Below are 22,014 nucleotides of genomic sequence, written 5' to 3' on the forward strand. Positions count from 1 at the left end.
TATCAACAAGATTTACTCAAAATAACCACCATTAGTATCGATCACAGCTTCAATTCTGCTTCGGAACCTCGAACAAGCTGATGCTACAGTCTCCCTGGGAAGGGCCGCAAAAACTGTTTTAATTTTATCCGTTAACTGGGCTTTTGTATTACTGGAAGTGCGATTGGTGTCTTTTTCAACTGCGCCCCATACAAAATAATCCATGGGGTTAAGGTCTGGGGAGTTTGGAGGCCAAACATTTGGACTGGTGAAGTCGTAGAAATTTTCAGAAAACCATTTTTGACTTTTCCCAGAGGTGTGGCAAGGGGCCGAATCCTGCTGCCATACATACGGCCTACCATTGGCTACCCTTGTTATCCAGGGCTTGACTACAGTTAGCAACTCCACGAACAAAGCCCGAATTCCAATGCCAGGGTTCTTCAACACCTGTTCCTGCAGATTTGCGAGGAATTCTGCTGTACGAACGCAATCAGATCGTCTGCTAGGGATCTTTCTTCTTGCTACATCCTCGTAGTCACCATTGCAAGTCTCTAGTTCATGCCTGATTGTTTTTACTGTATTCAGGGAGCATTGGGCAGCAGTCGTAATATCCTTATTTTGATGGCGGGCACGAATCATCATGATACAAGTTATTCTCTTCCATGATTCAGGTGGGTTCCAGCTATCCATCCTTTCTGACATCTTGTATGTGAATGAAGAAGGGTCCAAACTTTTAAATGAAGAGAAGTGTGTGTTAATACATGTAACTTACGGAAAAATATAATTAATTATAAATATGTCAAATTTATCCCGAACACCCTGTATATAATACACTAGAAAGAGATTTATTTTATCATACCATATGTGTGTGTGTATGTGAAATTTGAAAATAAGCAAACTAAGAAAGCCCTACATAGTAGATAAAGATCAAGGACTTGTCTCAAGTATTAACAAGTATTAACACTCTGCTAAAGCTAATAATGGAAAATGCACCTAAGGCAGAAGGAGGATACAAAGATGTGTGATTCAAGCAAATAACAACATCAATACACCTAAATAATGATATACTTACATTTTTTTTCCCCTACTACACAGAGTGTTCATGGAATGATAGTTATATCACTGCCTAAATTATGCATATGATTGTTATATGAGTTAGAACCTTATTGTGAGAAGGTTCAAGACAAAGCAGTTATATCTAAATATCAATGAAGATCATCTACACAACAATTAGCAAAAATAATTTCAACTGAAACATTTCATTAAAAAATTAATTATCTTTTATATATATATATATATATGTTTTTTTTTTTTTTTTTTTTTACAAAGTCAGTGCCACTGGATAATAATTGTTTTGAATTACAGTCTAAACAACTAAGGCTACAAAAAGGTCAGTATTATGTTAATTGCAAAAATTTTAGTTGCTATGAAGTACAACCCTGCTACTCTATATGAGACTAACCAATGGATAATAATATAGAAAGAAAGATTGGCACTTCATTTAGATCTCAGAAACAATACTCACTGTGACCAAATTTAAGGATGGTTTTTTTTGGTACATCAATCCAAATATGAGAGCAGTTACTCTAAGAATTACTATATTTGGGATTTGTAAACAGAGTTAGTAGCTGGACAGTTGAGAAATAATTTTAAGGATACTAAGTTCTTGAAGATTGAGAAAGCTACAGATGTGATATGTTTTATATAGGGAGAGGCTATATAGTGCCAAGAAATATTAAGCTAGGTACTAAAGTAAGGGGAAGTGAACTAAGTGTGTGTGTGTGTGTATGTGTGTGTTAAGAAAGACAAGATGGTCTTTTTGACAGGACAGTGAAGGTGCCTATGTTGTCATCACCACCCCAGTGAAGAATGGTTGCAGAAAATCTTGATTGCTTAAGATGTGCACACTGCAAGGTTTGTCAAATGTAGAAGAAATGGGTGTCCTATGATCAGCAAAACTACAGTGAGGATTTTAGAGAATTTTTCCCCTCGCTTGGTTACAATGTAAACTATACTCACCAAGAAATTATATTCTTGTTTAATCCTTTACAAACAAACAAAGTTTGCACGCGTTAAGTATCTCAGTAACCAGGCTACATGAACATGGAGGCTGTTGACTTAGCATCAATTCCTTCCATGGATTTCATGCATTGGGTTAAGTGCCAACCAGAAGATGTGTGTTAGCTCTGGAGCACAATGTCTAAGAATAATTGGAGAGATGCCACTAGGACCAGGAGACTTTTCAGTGTCCAAGTTATTTAGTAATTTTCTTGTGTCAAAAAACTACAGAAGGCAAACAGTGTTCAGATTCCAGTGTGGTATTTGAGCACTGTATGACAAAGAGAAATCAAGATATGCTTTCCCTTGGTCATCAATGCAGGATTTCAAGGAAAAGAGCAAGGCTAGGAGGTCAGTTTTATCTTTGGGTGAAGTAACAGTGGTGCCATCAAGATGACAGAGAGAGAAGTACGGGTGATCAAAAGTTGCATCCAACAGCCTTAACAAGAGACCAGAAAGCATGGCTTTTGTTAGGACAAGAAGCAAGTTTCTGCCGCTAGCCATTATGAAATCGGATTTAGATCTTACGACTAGTTTACATTTATGGTGTGCTTTGGTAGAGGCAGAGTGTGAAGCTGGAGATCTTGATGTGAGCCACCTGCAGTAAGCTGAACACTTTTTCTTCAGCTGCTGATATTTGTTGAAAGTATATCAGAGGAGATTGAAAGCAGAGGTTTAGCCAATAAATAGTTGCTCTCTAGTATGCAATGTCTGATCTCACAAAGGCACAGGTGCCATCCTTCTGACAAAAGGAATTTGAACACTGTAGGTGAACAGTAGTGGATGCAGATGATATTTGGGTTTCTATCAAGAGTTAAAAGGTCTGGTCAAACTGACTCGTATGTAGTGATTGTTTTCATTATGTAATTTTAACTGGAATTAGTTTAAGAAGATTCCTTTCTGTTGTACTGTCACTGTTTGTAAGATTTACCATCACCATTAGATGGAAGGATAGAGTGGAGGAGTGCAGGAACTCATATAATTTTTAACTGCAGAGAACACCCCCCCCCCCCAACCTTTAAATGTTTTCAATTTTCTACTTCCTAGAAGTGTTCTACTTTTAACCTGGTAGTACCACGCACTTGCCTAAAAGATAACCATTGTTAAGCAAACAATTATAACCGGTTGTTGCATTTGAATTTCCCATTATTTTCTTAGTACAGAGTGACCAGCCTTCTTGCCGTAATGTGACAGTGCCTCCTACATACTACTACTCAGACTCACTCTCTAGGACAACCTGGTAGAGTATGTGGCAACAGGATCATGCAACAAACGATTGGGAAGCCTCTGACTCATTACTGACAGATTCAGGCCCATGCACTAGCAGCCAGCCTGCAGAACCACTGTTTTAACTGATATACCCTTGAAATGGAGGAGGTTATGGGTATGTATGACATAGCCTTGAAGAGCATCCCTCTCATTGCATGAAGAAGGTGGGGGGGATACAAACCAGAATCCCTTCTCTGGAGACCAATAATGGCATATGACACTTCAGGCCTCCAATAAGTAGGATATAGTATCTCACTGAGCAATAAAGGTCATCTACCATCTAGTGGTCCAGTTGGCATTTTCTCCAACTAGGAAGGTATTCCTTTATAGCAGGAATACTTGTTGGTTTTGCAAGTCCTTTTTGTGGAAAGGCTACACCACAGGAAGGTAGGGTTGACTTGACAGAGAGAGTCTATATGTTGCACACTGGCAATAGCTGAAGTCTGAAGTTTGGTGTCTAAAGTTTTATACTTCCACATTTCTGATCAAATATTGCTACTTCAGCTGTCTATCCAGTTTCTGATGAGTTTTTAACCTAACTAAAGTACTGCTACATACTCCTGAATAATTTATACCACTGTTCTGTCATTACTTGTGTCATTTCACAAACAGTCAAAAATAATTACTACAGGGTTTCAGAATATCATTAACTCTGATTTCATTTACAGTACCCTTTCCTCTATTTCCAAGTGTTTTTAATAACCTCCAGAACACTGGTATCATTCTGATATTGAGCTTTTACATTCTTACTACACTACACTGCATAATTCAGAAGGTATGGTCAGAAGGTCAACTCCCAAATAACTGAAATAGAGCTCTTATAGTATCCATCTATAATAAAAAGTGAAGCAAAAGAATGTGAAAATTGTGTGTTTATGATCAATGGTGTAGCTGGGGGGGGGGGTCCACCCCGGACAGCACTTTGAACCTTTTTGAACTTTTGCAGTTAATTCTAAAATACAGTCTCGAGAACTCAGTTCCAAATATTGCAATACTACTGCGAATTTTCCTCACAATTGCTGTAAGTGTTGCTAGTTGTGAGAGGAGTTTTTCTAAATAAAATTTGATTAAAGAATTACCTACATTACTATGAAATAGACTTCGCCAATTTCATCGACAATTTTGCTAACAGAAAAGCAAGAAAAATAACATTTTAGAATGTTGAAATTAAAGTTTTACTTCAAAAATAAACATAGTGTTTTAATTTATTTCCCTATATGTCATTTTGATTTTTTGTAATATTTTTGGTGTGTATTGAGAGGGGCGGCAAACTAAGGGACTGCCCGGGCAGCAACAGCTCTAGCTACGCCACTGTTTATGACTAGAACAGAAACAATTCAAAGCAGCTGAGGGGCCAGCAAAACCATTAAAAGTAATAACAAAAGAGAAATTTATGAGTAGCTTTCATGTCTATTCTAAATAGTGCAATATATCAAGGCAACTCAAAGGTTTACAATTTTGTATATTCTTGACTACTTCTGAAAAATTTTAAAGCATTTAACAATTTAAATTTTTGTTTACTTGACAAAATAAATAAGGAATATTTATTATTCTTTCTTTTAATAATTTCTACTGCGAAGTTGAAGTCTTATGTTATTTTCCTAAAATATATTTGTTAAAAAAATATGCAGAACAACAACTTCCTTTACTGAAAGAAATAAAATACATAACTGCAATGAGCACAATATTCGTAAAGATATAGAAAGATATATCAATTTTCCAACAGAAACTTACTTACCCTTAACATACCTTCCATATCCAACTGAAGCAAATCATCTCTGCAGTGTTGCAGAATGGCTACAGCTATTCTAAAGATCATTTCCATACCCTGCATTTAATAAAAATTCTCCAGATCAGCATAATTGCCAGATAGGTTGTTTAGTTAGCATTTAGTGTGTTTTAAATATTACCATAATACCTGAGCTACTTTTAATACATTTTTTTTTTCCCTTATCAAAGAGTAATGGGTAAGTGGGTACTCAATATCATATCAGAGCATAGTGAGAACTAACACAGTTAAGACACAGAATTAGAATAACCAACATGTGTCTTAACATTGGCACTGAGCATCAAGCTCCATACACATCTCTCAATCAACCTCTGTCATGAACAGTTAACAGTGTAGTTTATTTATTTTTTTCATATTACAAATTAAATGTTTTAATTCTGACTGTGAATTAGAACATGAGCATAAATTAAAACTGGAGTTTTATTACAAAATAACAGTTGAGCACAGAAGGATTTATTTTGAATAAGTTTTAATACAAGTGTGACACACAGCTTGATACACTTAATTTATACATAGAAACTGCTGCAATGAAATGCTACTACAAATTACTTAACAAATACCACAGCAGAGACTATTAACTATTGCTACAAATAAAAGTGAAAAATTCACTAAAACTGTACTCGCTATCAGGTAGCAACACAATACACCACTTATGAAATGTTTGCAAATAATTCTAGGCACATTTATTTTTAATTTAACTGATCTAATAAAACAACTATATCACAGAGGAAAAGTGTAACTGTAGTGATAAACACAAAAGTAGACCATCTCAAACAGAAGAGAGTAGCTTCAATTATGAATGTGTACGGAAAATGAAAGAAAAAAATTGAAACAAAAAACAGATTGTTATTAGATGAGTCTATCTTTGTTCAGGAAAAGTAGCCATGAAGTTTTTATGCTGAATGCATAGTTTTAACTTAACCTATGGTAAAAACAACCATATGAGAAAGGTTTTTTTCACGAGAGCAGGCTTACTGTAGCCAGTTTTCATAACCTTTGTCATGAACAGTTAACGATCTTCCCCCCCTCTTCAGTAGTTCAGTTAGTCTTCCTCACAGGTGAAAGCAGGCTACCCAAGAGGAAATCTAAGATGCAAGAAGTGGCTAAATAAACTGCTTTAAAGCAAAGGATGGCTAAAGTTGGCTAACTGCTAAGAAGAATGACTGTTCCTTGGTTCTCAATAAAAGAAAAATCAAGTATCTATAACATCCACTGTTGGTGTTGTGTAATTCATCTAACAGTGTACAACGAGTTAGATTTATTTCAATTATGAATTCTTCTAATTAAGAATAACTTAAATAACCCAAACTTTAAATTATAATTTAAAGAAATAAAAGAGGATAGATAAAGGAGACCTTCACATAGCCTGCAAGAAATGTGAAGAATTGGCCATCAGCTATTGTGTAATTAATCCTCACCTTCTTTGATACATTCTCTTATTAGGTATCTACCTAAATACTGAATGAAGGAGGATGGACTGGCGATTTGGGACTAGCTAATCAAACTATGTAGCACTGGCTTAAACCACAAACAATTATCATACAACATGATATGTCATGCCAACTGGGATAGTGTCCAGTAAAAAAAAGAGAGAGAGAGGCTGCATTGCTTTATCAGGGACCCATTTGAAAACTTATGACCCAAACACATTAGGCTCCATCTGTCACCTCAGATAGAGAACACATCAAGCTAAGATATGTACACTATCTACCAATTGTCCAGACACCCCCCTGTTATCTGAGGTTATGGAACATTCCAGGTTTGTTAATAACATAAAAACTGTATACAGATAGTAGGAAGCAGTATTTCATCGTAGCAGTTGAATATAGGTGGTATGGTATAGCAACACAACGTGAACTCAGTAACTTCGAGAGTGGTGTCATCTTGGGCTGTCACAATGGTGGCATGTCCATACATGCCATTGCTGATTGGAGCATCCAAAATCAAAGGTTGGCGATGTGATCAACAAATGAAGAAGTTCTGGCATCACTAGAACAGGAAAACACACAGGGCAGCCACCAAAAATGACAAGAGGGTGTTAAAATGGGTGGCACACAAAAACTGGCTACAATCGGCACAAACCATTCATGGTGAGTTCCAGAGCGCCAGTAACACCATGGTGAGCACTAAAACTGTATGAAAAAAACTCCATTTACTTAGTTTCCAATGAAGGGCAGCGGCACACAAGATGAACAACATCACAACAACAAAGACAGCTCGTCTGGTCTAGTGCAAAGAGCATGTGAACTGGACAATTGACCAGTGGAAAACAGTACTCTGGAGTGATGAATCAAGGTTCACCTGTTTCCAGTCTGATGGCAGGGTGTGAGCTACCATGGTGTGTTGTACCCACAGTAAAGTCTGATGGTAGAGGAGTAATGGTGTGGGGGTGCATTCAGCTGGTTTGGAGTGGGACCACTGGTCGTTATCTGTGGTTCCATGAAGTCAGCTCAGTATCTTAATATTCTGGATAATCAGGTGCTGCCTACACTGTGGAATTTTTATGGAACAGACCTGTGTTACCATCAAGACAACAATGTCCCATGCCACAAAGCTGCAGCTATTATTGAATGGTATGAAGAGATGGGTGTTAAATGACTGCCCTGGCCTGAGTCCTAATCTCAACCTCATCAAAGACCTGTGGGAAGAATTGGAGCAGCAATTGAAGTCCAGAGTAGCACATCCTCGATCTGTCATTGAACTTAGTGCTGCTTTGATGGAGGAATGGAGACAAATTCCACCTGATGTCTGCAACACATTGGTGGAAAGCCTCCCTCAAAGGGTGCAGGAGATTATCAGAGCCAAAGATAGACATACCCAATATTAGGGTTTGCGTGCTGGTATCAATTGTAAATTGCTAGTGTCCAGACAATTATTGGTAGATAGTGTAGATGTTTTCTCTATATGGCCTCATGGCCAAGATGCATTAGACTCCTTCCTCTGTCACTTTAATAGTCTACATCCAAGAATCCAGTTTAATGGAAAAAGGAAACAATAGCTTACCCTTCCTAGATACCTTACTGGCACACCCTCCAAATGGTAACTTCTCCTTCACTGTATACAGAAAACCCACTCACACAGGCAGATACATTCACAAACTTTCCTGTCAACACCATCCCTCTCAATAAATATGGCATCAATAAAACTAACTAATACAGCCTACGATCTTTGTTCAAATGGAACCTCTCTTTCAACAGATCTCAACCAATAAAAAAAAAAAATACAACCTCTGCACACTTAAGCCCAACCAAAACTTGCCATCCTTATTCATTCCACTAAAGAGCTCCTTTTTCTCTCTCTCTCAGTGAATGTTATATTATAAAGTGCACTGTTCCTGAAAGTTGGCATACTTTGGAGAGACAGGTGGATCACCACCATCTGCACTGATAAACACAAAACATACATCATGATAAAAGTTTAATGTAATGAAACAGCACCAGGAAATGATTAATAGTAAATAATAATATTTGGTTAACCGATCAAGTGTTGATCAATTTTATTAATTAACTTAACCAACTAGTTTCGCCACACTCTTCTGTTGGCTTCTTCAGGGCACTTACATATAGGTTTAAACACTCTCACAATTATGCGTAACTGCAAAACTGACAAGAATAAAAACTGACTAGAATAATTACAAATAAAATAGTATCGAACGTGAGTGAAACACGTATCGCGTGTACAAGATCAGCTAGTTGTTGCTGAGGAACCTTCTGTAGTTTGTATTAAAGTTCATTTCTTCCGTTTTTAAGGCTCTGATTAGGGTTTTCCATATCTCAGGCAGTATTAGGCCTTGATTTCTGTTAAGGTTCACAGTAGAACGGGCGACTGTGGCTGCGTCTTTGAACATTCTTGAATGGTAATCTTCCTCTAAGTAAGGGGAACAGCTTTTGTCCCACTCGATGACATGGTTAGTTGTGGAGAAATGAGACGATAGGCCAGAAATGTCCTGTCTGTTGTTTTTGACATAGCCAATGTGCTCCTTTTGCCTGATTTCGAGGCTTCTCGAAGTCTGTCCGATGTAATTAGAGCCACATGAGCATGGAATATTATAGACTCCAGCATATTTGTAGAAAGGATGGTTGTCTTTTGGAGATCTTAGTAGTTTACGAACAGTATCTATAGGCTGAAATGCTACTCTTATTTTGTGTTGTTTGAGGAGATTGACGAGTTTGTTGGAGATGCCACTTACATACGGAATTGCAATCGTTTTTATATATTGAATCTCTTCTTGTTCTCTTTGTGGTGGTTCAGAGAAAAGGATTTTATTGACTAGTCTTCTTGGATAGCCGTTCAAGTACAGATTGTTGGAAATAAATTTTAACTCATCTTGAAGGGTCTTGTTGTCTGTTGAGATGCAAATAGCTCTTTTCTTTAACATGTGTATAATGCTGAGTTTATGTGATATGTGGTGAGAGGAGTTAAAATGTAGGTAGCGACCTGTATTGGACGGTTTTCTGTACACCGATAGATTTAAACTGCCATCAGTTTGTTTTTTGATTAAGATGTCTAAAAACGGAAGTTGTTTTTCTCTTTCAAGTTCCAGAGTGAATTTAATAGAATGATGGAAAGCGTTGATCTTTTTGAGAAAATCATATATGTCATCTTTGTTATTGTTCCATATGATGAAGATATCGTCCACATATCTAAACCAAATTTTAGGTCTAGGAAAAATTTGTGATAGGATTTTGTTTTCTAAGTCTTCCATAAAGAGGTCAGCACATGAAGGTGAGAGTGGGCTTCCCATTGCCAAGCCTGTTAACTGTTGATAGATTTTATTTTTCCAAGAAAAATAATTGGAGTTTAGGCAGTGAGCAAACAATACGGTTATATCTTGTGGGAACAAGGTACTTAAGATGTCAATGACCTCTACTACGGGAACGTTTGTAAAGAGAGAGAGATGACATCTAAGCTGGTTAGAAGATCATTATCCGATATCTTGATGTTTTTTAGCTTTTCTACGAAATGTCCAGAGTTTTTGATGTAACTCTCTGAGTTGTGGATGTATTGCTGTAGGATTGAAATCCTATCACAAATTTTTCCTAGACCTAAAATTTGGTTTAGATATGTGGACGATATCTTCATCATATGGAACAATAACAAAGATGACATATATGATTTTCTCAAAAAGATCAACGCTTTCTATCATTCTATTAAATTCACTCTGGAACTTGAAAGAGAAAAACAACTTCCGTTTTTAGACATCTTAATCAAAAAACAAACTGATGGCAGTTTAAATCTATCGGTGTACAGAAAACCGTCCAATACAGGTCGCTACCTACATTTTAACTCCTCTCACCACATATCACATAAACTCAGTATTATACACATGTTAAAGAAAAGAGCTATTTGCATCTCAACGGACAACAAGACCCTTCAAGATGAGTTAAAATTTATTTCCAACAATCTGTACTAGAACGGCTATCCAAGAAGACTAGTCAATAAAATCCTTTTCTCTGAACCACCACAAAGAGAACAAGAAGAGATTCAATATATAAAAACGATTGCAATTCCGTATGTAAGTGGCATCTCCAACAAGCTCGCCAATCTCCTCAAACAACACAAAATAAGAGTAGCATTTCAGCCTATAGATACTATTCGTAAACTACTAAGATCTCCAAAAGACAACCATCCTTTCTACAAATAGGCTGGAGTCTATAATATTCCATGCTCATGTGGCTCTAATTACATCGGACAGACTTCGAGAAGCCTCGAAATCGGGCAAAAGGAGCACATTGGCTATGTCAAAAACAACAGACAGGACATTTCTGGCCTATCGTCTCATTTCTCCACAACTAACCATGTCATCGAGTGGGACAAAAGCTGTTCCCCTTACTTAGAGGAAGATTACCATTCAAGAATGTTCAAAGAAGCAGCCACAGTCGCCCGTTCTACTGTGAACCTTAACAGAAATCAAGGCCTAATACTGCCTGAGATATGGAAAACCCTAATCAGAGCCTTAAAAACGGAAGAAATGAACTTTAATACAAACTACAGACGGTTCCTCAGCAACAACTAGCTGATCTTGTACATGCGATACGTGTTTCACTCACGTTCGATACTATTTTATTTGTAATTATTCTAGTCAGTTTTTATTCTTGTCAGTTTTGCAGTTACGCATAATTGTGAGAGTGTTTAAACCTATATGTAAGTGCCCTGAAGAAGCCAACAGAAAAGTGTGGCGAAACTAGTTGGTTAAGTTAATTAATAAAATTGATCAACACTTGATTGGTTAACCAAATATTATTATTTACTAATTTATGATCAAGAAAACAACTTTCATGATGATTAAAAAATAGTTTTTTTAGTGCCGGTACTTGTCAAGGTGCAACGGAAAAACTTTGGCTGAGACTTAATATGAAGTGTCACTACAGTATGAAGAGATTGCACTTAAGGAACAGGTTTGTTGTACTTATATGTTTATTTTTCATTTTCAAGAATTCATTTTGAGCTGAAGCTTCTGAAATATTAAAGAGAATAGTACAGAGTTCTGTGCTGAGAATCACTGAGAGTTCAGACTGCAATGAGCTGATGAATGCATTAATAGATAACATGTAACTGCAATCTGTTCACAAAGCAGAAAAAAACTGACAAGCTTGTAGATATGGAGGGCTTTTTTTGGATTTGAACTTGATGTTTAATTTAACCCAAAAAGTAAAATTCCAGCATTCTGACATCTTTTAAAAAAGGCCAGCTGGTTTAATTGTCTAGACCAGTGGTTCCCAAAGTTATTTGGCTTACCATCCCCCTTTTCCAAAAAAAAAAATTTATTCAGCACCCATCTCCCCCGGAAACTACTTTCTTAAGACCTGACCAGCTCTACCTGATAAAAGAAAATCGGATCAGAAGTTCTCAAGTTTTAAGCAAACAAATGGATAGATACAGAAACAAATTTGCATTTTATTATGCATCTAGTAGAGATTTTGAAGTTTGGAAATAAGACAACTTGGAACTGAAATTTTAAAACTATAATTGAAATCAACAAAAGAAACATAAATCATGTAAGCGCATAGGACAAGCTGGAGCTGAAAATTTAATAATACAGTCGGGTCTCTTTTTATGCAGTAGATATGTTCACAAAAAAATGCATATAAAAAATCACACACAAAAAAGTCCTAAACTTATGTTGAAAAATCAAGGATACATTCCATAATTTTCTAAACCGCATAAAACCGAAGCAATGAATTAAAATAAACCTAAAATCGCATAAAAAAAGTTTATGAAAATTCAGGAAAATAACAATGCCTAAGGTTGTTTTAAAGCTTTTTTCATTTAATTTTATTGAAAAGTAACATTTTTTTTTTTTAACATTTTGTCATCAGAATTATCATCACTATTAGACAATATTCAGCAACGTTTGCGAACTGGTGCAAAATCACTTTCATCATCAGAAGAGATAGTCAGCGCATCAGATCTGTATGGTAAAGGCAATGGTTCTTCACAAAGAGAATTAGCTTCATCCTCATTCTGTGCTGATTTTTTTCTTCTGATAATGTAATCAGCGATTAAACTTTGCAATGATGATTTCACTAAGTTGTTATACAGCTCGTGATATCCAGACATACAGTTCTTCAGCTCACGTTGGAATTTAAAGGCTCATTCAGAATTTCTGTCATTAACAAGAAAATGATTTTCCAATTTATTGCACAGTTCAAGACCTTCTCGAATTACATTTGCAGTGAGGGGAACAGGTTTTTCTTCCACTTCACTATCGTTTTCTGGATCTTCGACGATATCTAAAGTTAATCGATATCCAATAATATCATCGTCACTTAAGGCATTATCCACAAGCAATTCGTCTACATCGTTCTGGCTAAATGTATCAAAACCTTCTCCACCAATTTCACGTGCCAATGTAATGATTTCATCTGATAATGTAGACATTTGCATGGTTGCACTGTTTGCAATACATCCAGGCCAAGCTGCTTTCCAGCAAGTTTAAAATTTGTGGTCTTATTTAGCAATAGCAGGTGCAACATGATTTAAGCAGTCCAAAATAGAAAATTTTTTCCAAACTTCAGTTATTGTTAATGATTCATTTTCTAGTTTATCCAATATAAATTTAAAAGTGTGCTTAACATAATATTTTTTAAAAATAGCAATTATGCCTTGATCTAATGGCTGAATAATGCTTGTTGTATTGGGTGGAAAAAACACTACCTGCACATTTGGATGTTCTAAATGCGGATGACTTGGTGCATTGTCAACAATTAATAAAACTTTAAAATCAAGAGCTTTTTGCTTCATGTATGTTTCCACTTCTGGTACAAAGCAATGATTAAACCATTCAGTAAATACAGCAGTTGTTACCCAGGCCTTTGTATTAGCCATCCAATGTACCGACAGCTGTTTTAGATCTTTGCCTTTTAGAGCATGTGGTCTTAGAAATCTATTTACTAGGAGGGGTTTCAACATTCGATCTCCTGATGCATTGCTACAAAGTAACAACTTACTCGATCTTTGCTTCTTTAAACCCACTTGCTTTTTCCTCAGAACTTCGCAATGTAAGTTTGACTAGGCATTTTCTTCCAAAACAATCCTGTTTCGTCAGCATTAAACACTTGATCAGGACAATATCCACTATCTTCAATAATTCTGGCTAACTTCTCTTGAAAATTTTTGGCTGCTTCTTCATCTGCTGCTGCAACCTTGCCTGTAATCTTCACGTTATGAAGTGCATTCCTTTTTAAAAACCTGGTTTACCATCCTTTGCTAGCCCAAAATTCTTATCAGCCTGGGGAGTGGAAGTAAACGGCTCTAATTGCTTCATCTGTTCATAAAAACCGAAGAGTCTTTTGTTTAATTAAATAACCACTTATAGGAATTCTTCTTTGAGTTAATTCTTCAATCCAAATTCCGAGCACTCGTTCCATGTTTTCTAATAAAGCATCTCTTGAGTACGATGATAATTTGGCACTTAGTTTTGTACCAGAAATGACAGATTTTCTTATTGCGACTTCATTCTTTTTAATTGCTCTTATAGTAGATTCACCTAAATTAAAATGTTTACCAATCACCGTAGATCCCTCTCCGTAGATCTAAAATTGCAATTTTCATTTCCAAAGAAAATAAATTTCCTTGGTGCTTTTTTTCTCCATTGGGCCAAATTTAATTAATTATTAATTAATGATCAATTATTAATTAATAATAAAATATCAGCTGAATTAACAATTAAGTATTAATGAATACATTACAAAATAACTAAGGTGTTCCATGAATTGTGAAGTGTTTCAGTTGTAGGAAAAGTTCGGGAAATACTGGATTACCATATTATTGGAATGGATTCTCCTTCTGTTGACATGCGCAGAAATGTCGAAAGGTCTCGTATCTGTGAGCGTGCACGACATAACTTCAAATCCGCATAAAAAGAGACCCGAGCGTACTATTAAAATTAAGAAAACAAACGAATTGCACATATGTAAAAATCTAACATAAAATAGTAAATAGTGATCAGTAATATTAAAAACAATCCTAATGAGAAGGATGAGCCTGGTGTGCTACTACCAATTTATTGATATTTGGCTCTATACTTGTCAGTAGTCTTTAATCACCATGAGCAGCTATTTGCAGTCAGTTTCTTTTTTTAGTTAAACGATTAGTGACTGCACTGAACCTATGTTCCACTAAATATGATGATGGAAATGTAATTAAAAACTTTTTACTATAGCCCACAATCCAGGATAACGTATGGGCATCTGCTTTTGCAATCAGAACTGTTGGTACCAGTTTTTTAATTTTCATTTCAATTTCTCATCTGTTGATACTTCTATCAATTCTTCTTGTAATTTTAAAAATTCTTCTGTGTTTGTACTTGAAAATGGGTCCAAACCCAATTGGGTATTTTCATTTCAAGAATATCTTTAAATCGTTGGTTGAAATCACAATGGAGAGCCTCCAAGTGCTGACAACAGCTGAGCACATCTTCACATTTTTTCCAATGTTGACAGATTTGGAAACTGGCTGAATTCTCCTTGTCCTAAGTTTCATTTGTACAGGACAAGTTTTGACACAAACACAGAAATAACAGCTTTTGTTTTTATTAAATTCTGCTCATCACCTTGGAGCCATAGATTTATTTCATTAAATTTGTTAAACAAGTCGGTCAAATAAGCTATGTCACTTTTCAACTTAATCAAGTTGGTTCATAAAGAATCATCCCCGTTTTTAAAAAAAAAAAACTGTAGCAGCGAGTTCTGTCATTCAATGAATGACTTGATTTTGTTGACCACTGTAATTACATAATGTAATTGACCTGTGTAGGCAATCACTCAGGTATTTGGCAACCAAATATTGATGATCAATCATACAGTGTACAGTGAATACATTTGGCACCACCTCTTTGAAATATGCAATAAAACCACGATAGCATCCTACCATCGCTAAAGCCCCATTGGTAGCACCTGACAAGATATTACTCAGAGGGATTTCTTTTTCTTTAAAAAACTCTTCCAATGCATGAAATATCAATTCTCCTTTAGTGTCAGTTAGCAAATTTTTAGTAAATAATAATTCTTGGCAAATTTTTTCTTTTAAGTATCATACATATGCTAAAAGTAAGGCTTCATTTCCTAGTAAAGTAGACTCATCAAGTTGTATAGATAGCTGGGTTGTTTTTAAATACTCACATAATGAGTCTCCAACATCCTGGGCCATTTCACCAATTCTTCGTTGCACTGTATTATTGCTCAAAGAAATTTTCTTAATATCAGATGCTGGCTTGCGCAGTACAGTGTGTATGACCTCACTAACAGCTGGTATGATTAGTTCTTCACCAACATTATGCAGTTTTCCTGGTTTAGCAATCAGTGCGGAAATGTTGTAAGAGGTGCACAACCCATCATCGTATCTAGTTTGGATGCTGCTGAAAACATACCTGTAAATGTTGGTTTGTTTCAAAAATTTTTCTTCAAGTGCTTGAAAATATGATAAATCCTTATCTTTTTTTATCAGCCTGAACTTTTGTCAAATGTTCTTCTAGTCTTGAAGGCTTCGTAGATTCGTTTGAAAAAAACTTTTTGGCAAATGAGGCACATTGGTAATATTTTGTTTGTTTATTTACAAAATTGCTAGAATGCAATTTTGTAAATAAACCAAACCTAAACCAAATTATTTTTACAAGAAAATGTATAAAAATACTCATGTGAAACCTGCTGTTTTATTGGAACAACAGTAATTTGCTTTGTGTACAATTCGTCTAAGTAAGGTACCAACTAGAAATCAAATATGCACTACATCAAATTGCTAACTGCTTGCACACAATTCAGAAACAATCCAAAACTGATTTCATGTCTCATGTATTTATAGTATTATAAAGTGAACAAGTCATAACATGTACATGTTCCTGCCAATGCATAATGGACTTGTAAAATCCCAATGACTTGAAAGTCGTCCACATACACCAACACTTTGCTTATTAAAGACCTGTTGTCGAACTTCAACACTGATCGGATGTGACTTGCATTTTGTATGTTTCCTTGGAAAATAAAGCAACCATTACGATCTTTACTTACATTATACATCATCAAAATTTTTTATAAATTTCTTTCGGCAACTAATTTGTCCTTTATGCTTTCACTGCCCCCTTACTTCGATTCAACACCCTCTTTTGCTCATGAGGCCACTAATGCCCACCCCTGAATCGTTCCAGTGCAAGGCCAAAGAGGCAGTGCCTCCCACTTTGGAAGTCACTGGTCTAGACAACTGAAGTTTCAGCTTACCATATTGTTTAGCCTTGCATGCTATATCTTAACCACGAATGACATATCCATGTCTTAAGGCTTAAGTGCTGGGTAAAACTCATAAGTTTAATGGAGTGAAACAGCACCAGGAAATGACTAAAAATAGTATTTTATGCTTCCAATATTTCATATCAGTTACAGAGACATCATCAGGGAGTACAAAATGAGACTTATAACACACACACACATACACAAAGGCAGTAAAAACCTAACTGAAACACATGGACGAAAAACTACTAAGATGAAAGAGTTCTGACTAGGTGAAGCATATCCTCTCTGGACACCTGTCAGTGGCCTAGGATGTAAACTGGGATATCAAAGTATTAGTATTTCCCATATTTTGGGAAGTTTTATGTAACCATATTATTTAAATTAGACTGATTTTTAAGAGCAGCAGCAGATTCTAAAAACAGCCTTTTTCCTCTTCAATTTACTGATAGAGATTGATTGTTATTTTCAAACTGATTCTGTGAGCTGTATCCAAAGAATGTCTGCAAGGTGCGATTGACCATAGTCATGACTGCAGGTGTATTTTTTACGTTCTTCCATTCAAATGGTAGCTGATCTTCATGTCTGTCAAGACAGAGGTAGCAAACAACATACCAATCAGAGACTCGGGAATTGGAGTAGTATGGAGATGGTAAAAGGCAGAATTTAGAAATGACTTGATAAGAATATGATACTATATAGGGAAAAGAAGAAAGCATATCAAAAATTCCTGGCAAATAAGTCAGCTTGTGCTCTTAGAGAATACAGAGACAAATGTAAGAAAGGTAAACACTGTGTAAAACTAGCTAACCAAAAGTTGGAAAGACTTTGGTAAGAACATAGAAAATAAATATCAAGAAGGTGGCAAAATATTCTGGAGGTTGTTGAAGAAGCTCAGAAATGGAGGAAAGAGTGCTGTAAAAAGGAATTAGAGATGATAAAGGTGACATGAAAACTGGAGAAAAAGATGTCCTTGAAGTATGGAGTAATTACTAAATGAAACAATTAGTGACAGCACAGTGGTAAAAAACACTCAGCAGGCATGCAATCAGGAATACATATCCATACTTGAATTAGAAAAAGTCAAAAGCCTGAAATGTGGAAAGGCAGCTGGAGTAGATTATATTCAACCAGAAATGCTCAAGTATGGAGATATAAAAGTTTTGCAGTTGCTATATAGTTCAGAAGGCCTGGACAGAGGGATGAATTCCAGATAATTGGAGTAGAGCTCATAGTATCCATATATAAAAAGGGAAATAAAACAATGTGAGAATTACAGAGGTATTTCTCTGCTGAGTGTTCCTGGTAAGATTTATGCAAGTATACTTGAGAAATGGTTCAGAAGGATTGTGGAAACTTTGTGAAGAACAAGCTGGAATCAGGCCAAATAGAGGCTGTCAGGGTCAGATTTTCACTTTACGACAAATAGGTGAGAAATCATGGGAATATAACAAAGATCTGTATTTAAGTTTTGTAGATCTGGAAAAGGCATATGACAAGGTGCCAAGAGAGAAGCTATTCAAAATGCTACAGTTATATGGTGTCAATGGGGCATTATATCAAGCAATACTTAGTCTTTATTTGAGTTGTAAGTCAGCAGTTAAAATTAAAGGAAGTACAGGAAGATGCTTTAATGTTAAATCTGGTGTCAGACAAGGATGTACATTATCCCCTCTGTTATTCATCATCTGTATGGATCACATTATGAAGCAAAGTGGTATTAAACCTGATATCAAAATTGGAGATGTTAATGTGAGCTCTTTGCTTTATGTGGATGATGTTATACTTCTAAATAAATCTGCTAAGTCTGCAAGATTCCCTGACTAAATTGAAAACTGTTGTAATAGATGTGGTATGAAGATCAGCAATATATGTTCTCTTTAGTGGGTGAGGCAGGCCACCTACTATAGTGAAGCAGATGTTCATAGCAATTTGGATCGATGTTATCATTTTCGTTATATCATCCAGAAGCAACTTCATACATAAGAAAATTCTTGTATTTTCAGGCAGATCGGTGTTAGAGTTGCAATAATGTAAGCTGCTTCGATAGATATTGTCCTAAGGCATTGAACTCTGTTTAGCTTTTGTCGGTTTTTCTTTGATTTTAGTGTATGTTTCCAGGAAGGTGTGCAGCATAAGATACCAATGGTAGTATAGCTCCGGTATATATTGTTTTCAGTGCTCATTGTCCTTATCCCCACTTAATCCTTGCCGACTTTGCTAGAAGGTTTATAATTTGTAAACTTTTTTGGCAACTTATGAGATGTGCTTATTGAAGGTAAATTTTTCATCTATTGTTACTCCTAGGTATTTTAGCTCACAGGCCACCTCAAGAACTTCCCCATTTAGGAAGACCGTTACAGGTTGTTTTGATTTTTTTTACGTGAGATGTGGGTACTTTACACTTGGTACTATTGAATGTACCTTTCTTATTGCATATCCACTCTGCAATTTTAAAGAGTCCTTCATTGGCTATAACTTCTAATTGTAAGGCGGCATGTCCCCAAATCATCATCACATCATCTGCAAAAGCTATGACTTTTGTTTAAATTTTGAAAGGAAGTCTTAATAGCAAATCATACTGGATGTTCCTGAAGCCTGGTCCACAGCAGGAGCCTTGTGGGCAGACTCGTTTGACTTTGTGTGTGTAAAAACTAAAAGGTTTCCACACTTGTAGTTTTACCTCAAACTAAATTTTTTTTTTCATTTAATTAATTTTTTTCTTAACACCAAATTTATATTAGCATATACCTACTGACTGATTAATATGTTACTGCACACTTGGACAGAACCCAATCCAAAACAATAAATGAAGTTTTGTCTCTTAAATGAAACAAACATTGTTCAAGAAATTCCAAGCCATTATTTTTTTTATTCTTACAGCTTTCAATTTTCTTAATATAATTGCTTTTCACATATTTTTTCTTTTTTTTATTTCAATATTGTAGCTTAATGCAACAATACACAAAGGTTATAATTTATTTATTCAAATACCAAGAACTTGTAGCAAAAAACATACCTCTGAAAGAAATAAGTCCATTACCCTACAGGACAGATGAAATGGCAAACATGATGTAAAGAGTGTCAAAAACCATGATGATGCATACATAGATGTGTGAAAGCTTTGTGCTTGAAAATGTGCATGAAGTTCTGGCAGTTGTTCCTATAAGAAAATTTAAGTTTTGAGTAACACTAAATTGGATGGATATATGAAATTAGTATTATGCTCAATGACCTGTTTTGGTCAAGTAAATAGAATATTTTATCAACTAAATTTTGCCAGAATAACGATTAACCTTTTCACTAAAGTCCATCAATAGTGTTGAACTTTATCATCTCTACAAGTTATTCTTGCCTGATTCCAAGAAGCCTTATGATTTAAACAGAGTTATCTTCTTTCCCAAGCAAGTTATATGCAGCAAAACAAAAAGTTTGGTTGTGATGAGTCTGAAACTGCCACAGAATGCTATTTATTGAACGAAATTCTGAATAAATTATAAATCACACCATTCTGCCCCATGGAGGGCAGAATGGTATAAATTGTAATTAATCTTTTATCAACTACAGATACCTGTAATCAATTAAAGAGACAATTGTCTTATCAATAATGTTTCTACTTGGAATGAAGATCAAAAGAAAAAACTTAAAACTTTCTTTGATTATCCACCTAGATTGTATGATCTTCCAAAGTTCATAAACCAGGTATTCCATTAAGACCAGTAGTAGACTGTATAGGATGTCCCACTTATAAAATTTCCAAATTCTTATCCAATTTACTTACCTCTTCAAATAGAAGAACTGCTACTTACATAAAAAAACACTTTGGAATTTAAAATAAAATTTCAGATCTTCATTTGGATGCTTCAGATATTATGATTAGTTTAGATGTTTCCTTATTCACTAATGTTCCTTTATCTAACAGCACCGGATCACAACAAGAATTTCCTTCAGATATTGTTCAACTATTTGATTTTTAATACATTCTGATTATTTTTCCTTTAAAAGCAAGTTATATCAACAAATCGAAGGAACAGTAATGGGCAATCCTATTTCTCCAGCTATTGTCAATTTCTATATGGAGCACTTTGAACAACATATTTTTGAAAACATTTCACCTTCATTGATTCAGATATGTGGATGATATTTTTGGTATCTGGAATGGCTCTTCCTCTGAGTTACAACAGTTTCTTTCTAAAAATGCCTAGAAAAAGAAGTAAATAAGCAGTTAGCCTTTTTAGATCTTTTAATTCTTCATCAACATGATGGTAGTTTACATTTCTCATTTTATCAGAAGAAGACTCTTGCTGAATCTCATGCTGAAATGAATGACCATGCTGAATCTCATCACCATTCCAGTCAAAAGGCTGGAACTAAAAACATTGGTTCATTGGACCCACTCCTTATGTTCTTCAGATGAACTGTTACAGAAAGAATTACAACATATTAATACTAATAATTTTAAGGATTCTTTCATCAAAAGAGCTTTTAACAGTTGTGGTATCTATACCTCTTCAAATACAGAAGAAATAACTCATATTCCTATCACTTATATACAAGGCATTAGTGAACACATAGTGAAAGTTTTAAAACTGCTGAATATTTTTGTTGCCTTGTATCCCATCAGAAACATCTCTACCTTTCTCGCTTCTCCTAAGGACAAGCTTCCACATCTCAATTATCTGGGCATCTACCAGATTTCTTGCTCTTGTGGGTTATCTTATTTCAGAGAGACAAGAAGATCTGCTTTTATTTGGATAGAAGAACAAGTCTTATGTTCAATACCTTGACCCTGAACAATTTGAACTTTCACCAGGACAGCCACTCTGGACTTGCAGACCATACTCTGGATACCTGCCACAGAATACGTTGGAAGAAAGCCATGTTAATACACCGCAGCAAATTTAAATATGAAAGATTGTTCGTGGAATCAGCCTCAGCTCTAAAAAACTTTCTAAACCTCAACAAATTTGGGTGCATGAGACTGCTCCAAATTTGGGAAGCTTGCATCTGAGAACTTTAGTCCAACAGCCAAGACAAAGCAATATAGCCCCCTAGGGGGGGGGACACCTTTAGGACTCTAGGAACAACAGTAGTTTTCTCTCTTCTGCTTCATTTGTTTTCTGTAGTGCCTGCCATTTGTTGTATGTTCCCATGAAGATGGCAATGTGACATTGCTGAAATATAGGAGGTATTTAT

The 22,014-nt window shown here is 35.6% G+C and overlaps 1 protein-coding gene across 5 annotated transcripts in view; it reads right to left on the minus strand.

Annotated features, from left to right (window-relative positions):
- The window catches only part of LOC150104041 (ecotropic viral integration site 5 ortholog-like), a 340,587-nt gene that overhangs the window by 127,189 nt on the left and 191,384 nt on the right, over positions 1–22,014 (minus strand). For all 5 annotated transcript variants that reach the window (XM_090396705.1, XM_090396704.1, XM_090396706.1 and 2 more), the window contains 2 exons: positions 19,838–19,981; positions 5,045–5,134 (listed from right to left, as the gene is read on the minus strand). In XM_090396705.1, coding sequence (XP_090252831.1) covers positions 5,045–5,134; positions 19,838–19,981 — 234 coding nt within the window. The remainder of the gene's footprint in view (positions 1–5,044; positions 5,135–19,837; positions 19,982–22,014) is intronic.

Source organism: Typopeltis vanoorti, chromosome 8 (assembly GCF_054136105.1).
Source record: "Typopeltis vanoorti isolate ZY-2024b chromosome 8, IOZ_Tvanoo_1.0, whole genome shotgun sequence".
Lineage (NCBI taxonomy): Eukaryota > Metazoa > Arthropoda > Arachnida > Uropygi > Thelyphonidae > Typopeltis > Typopeltis vanoorti.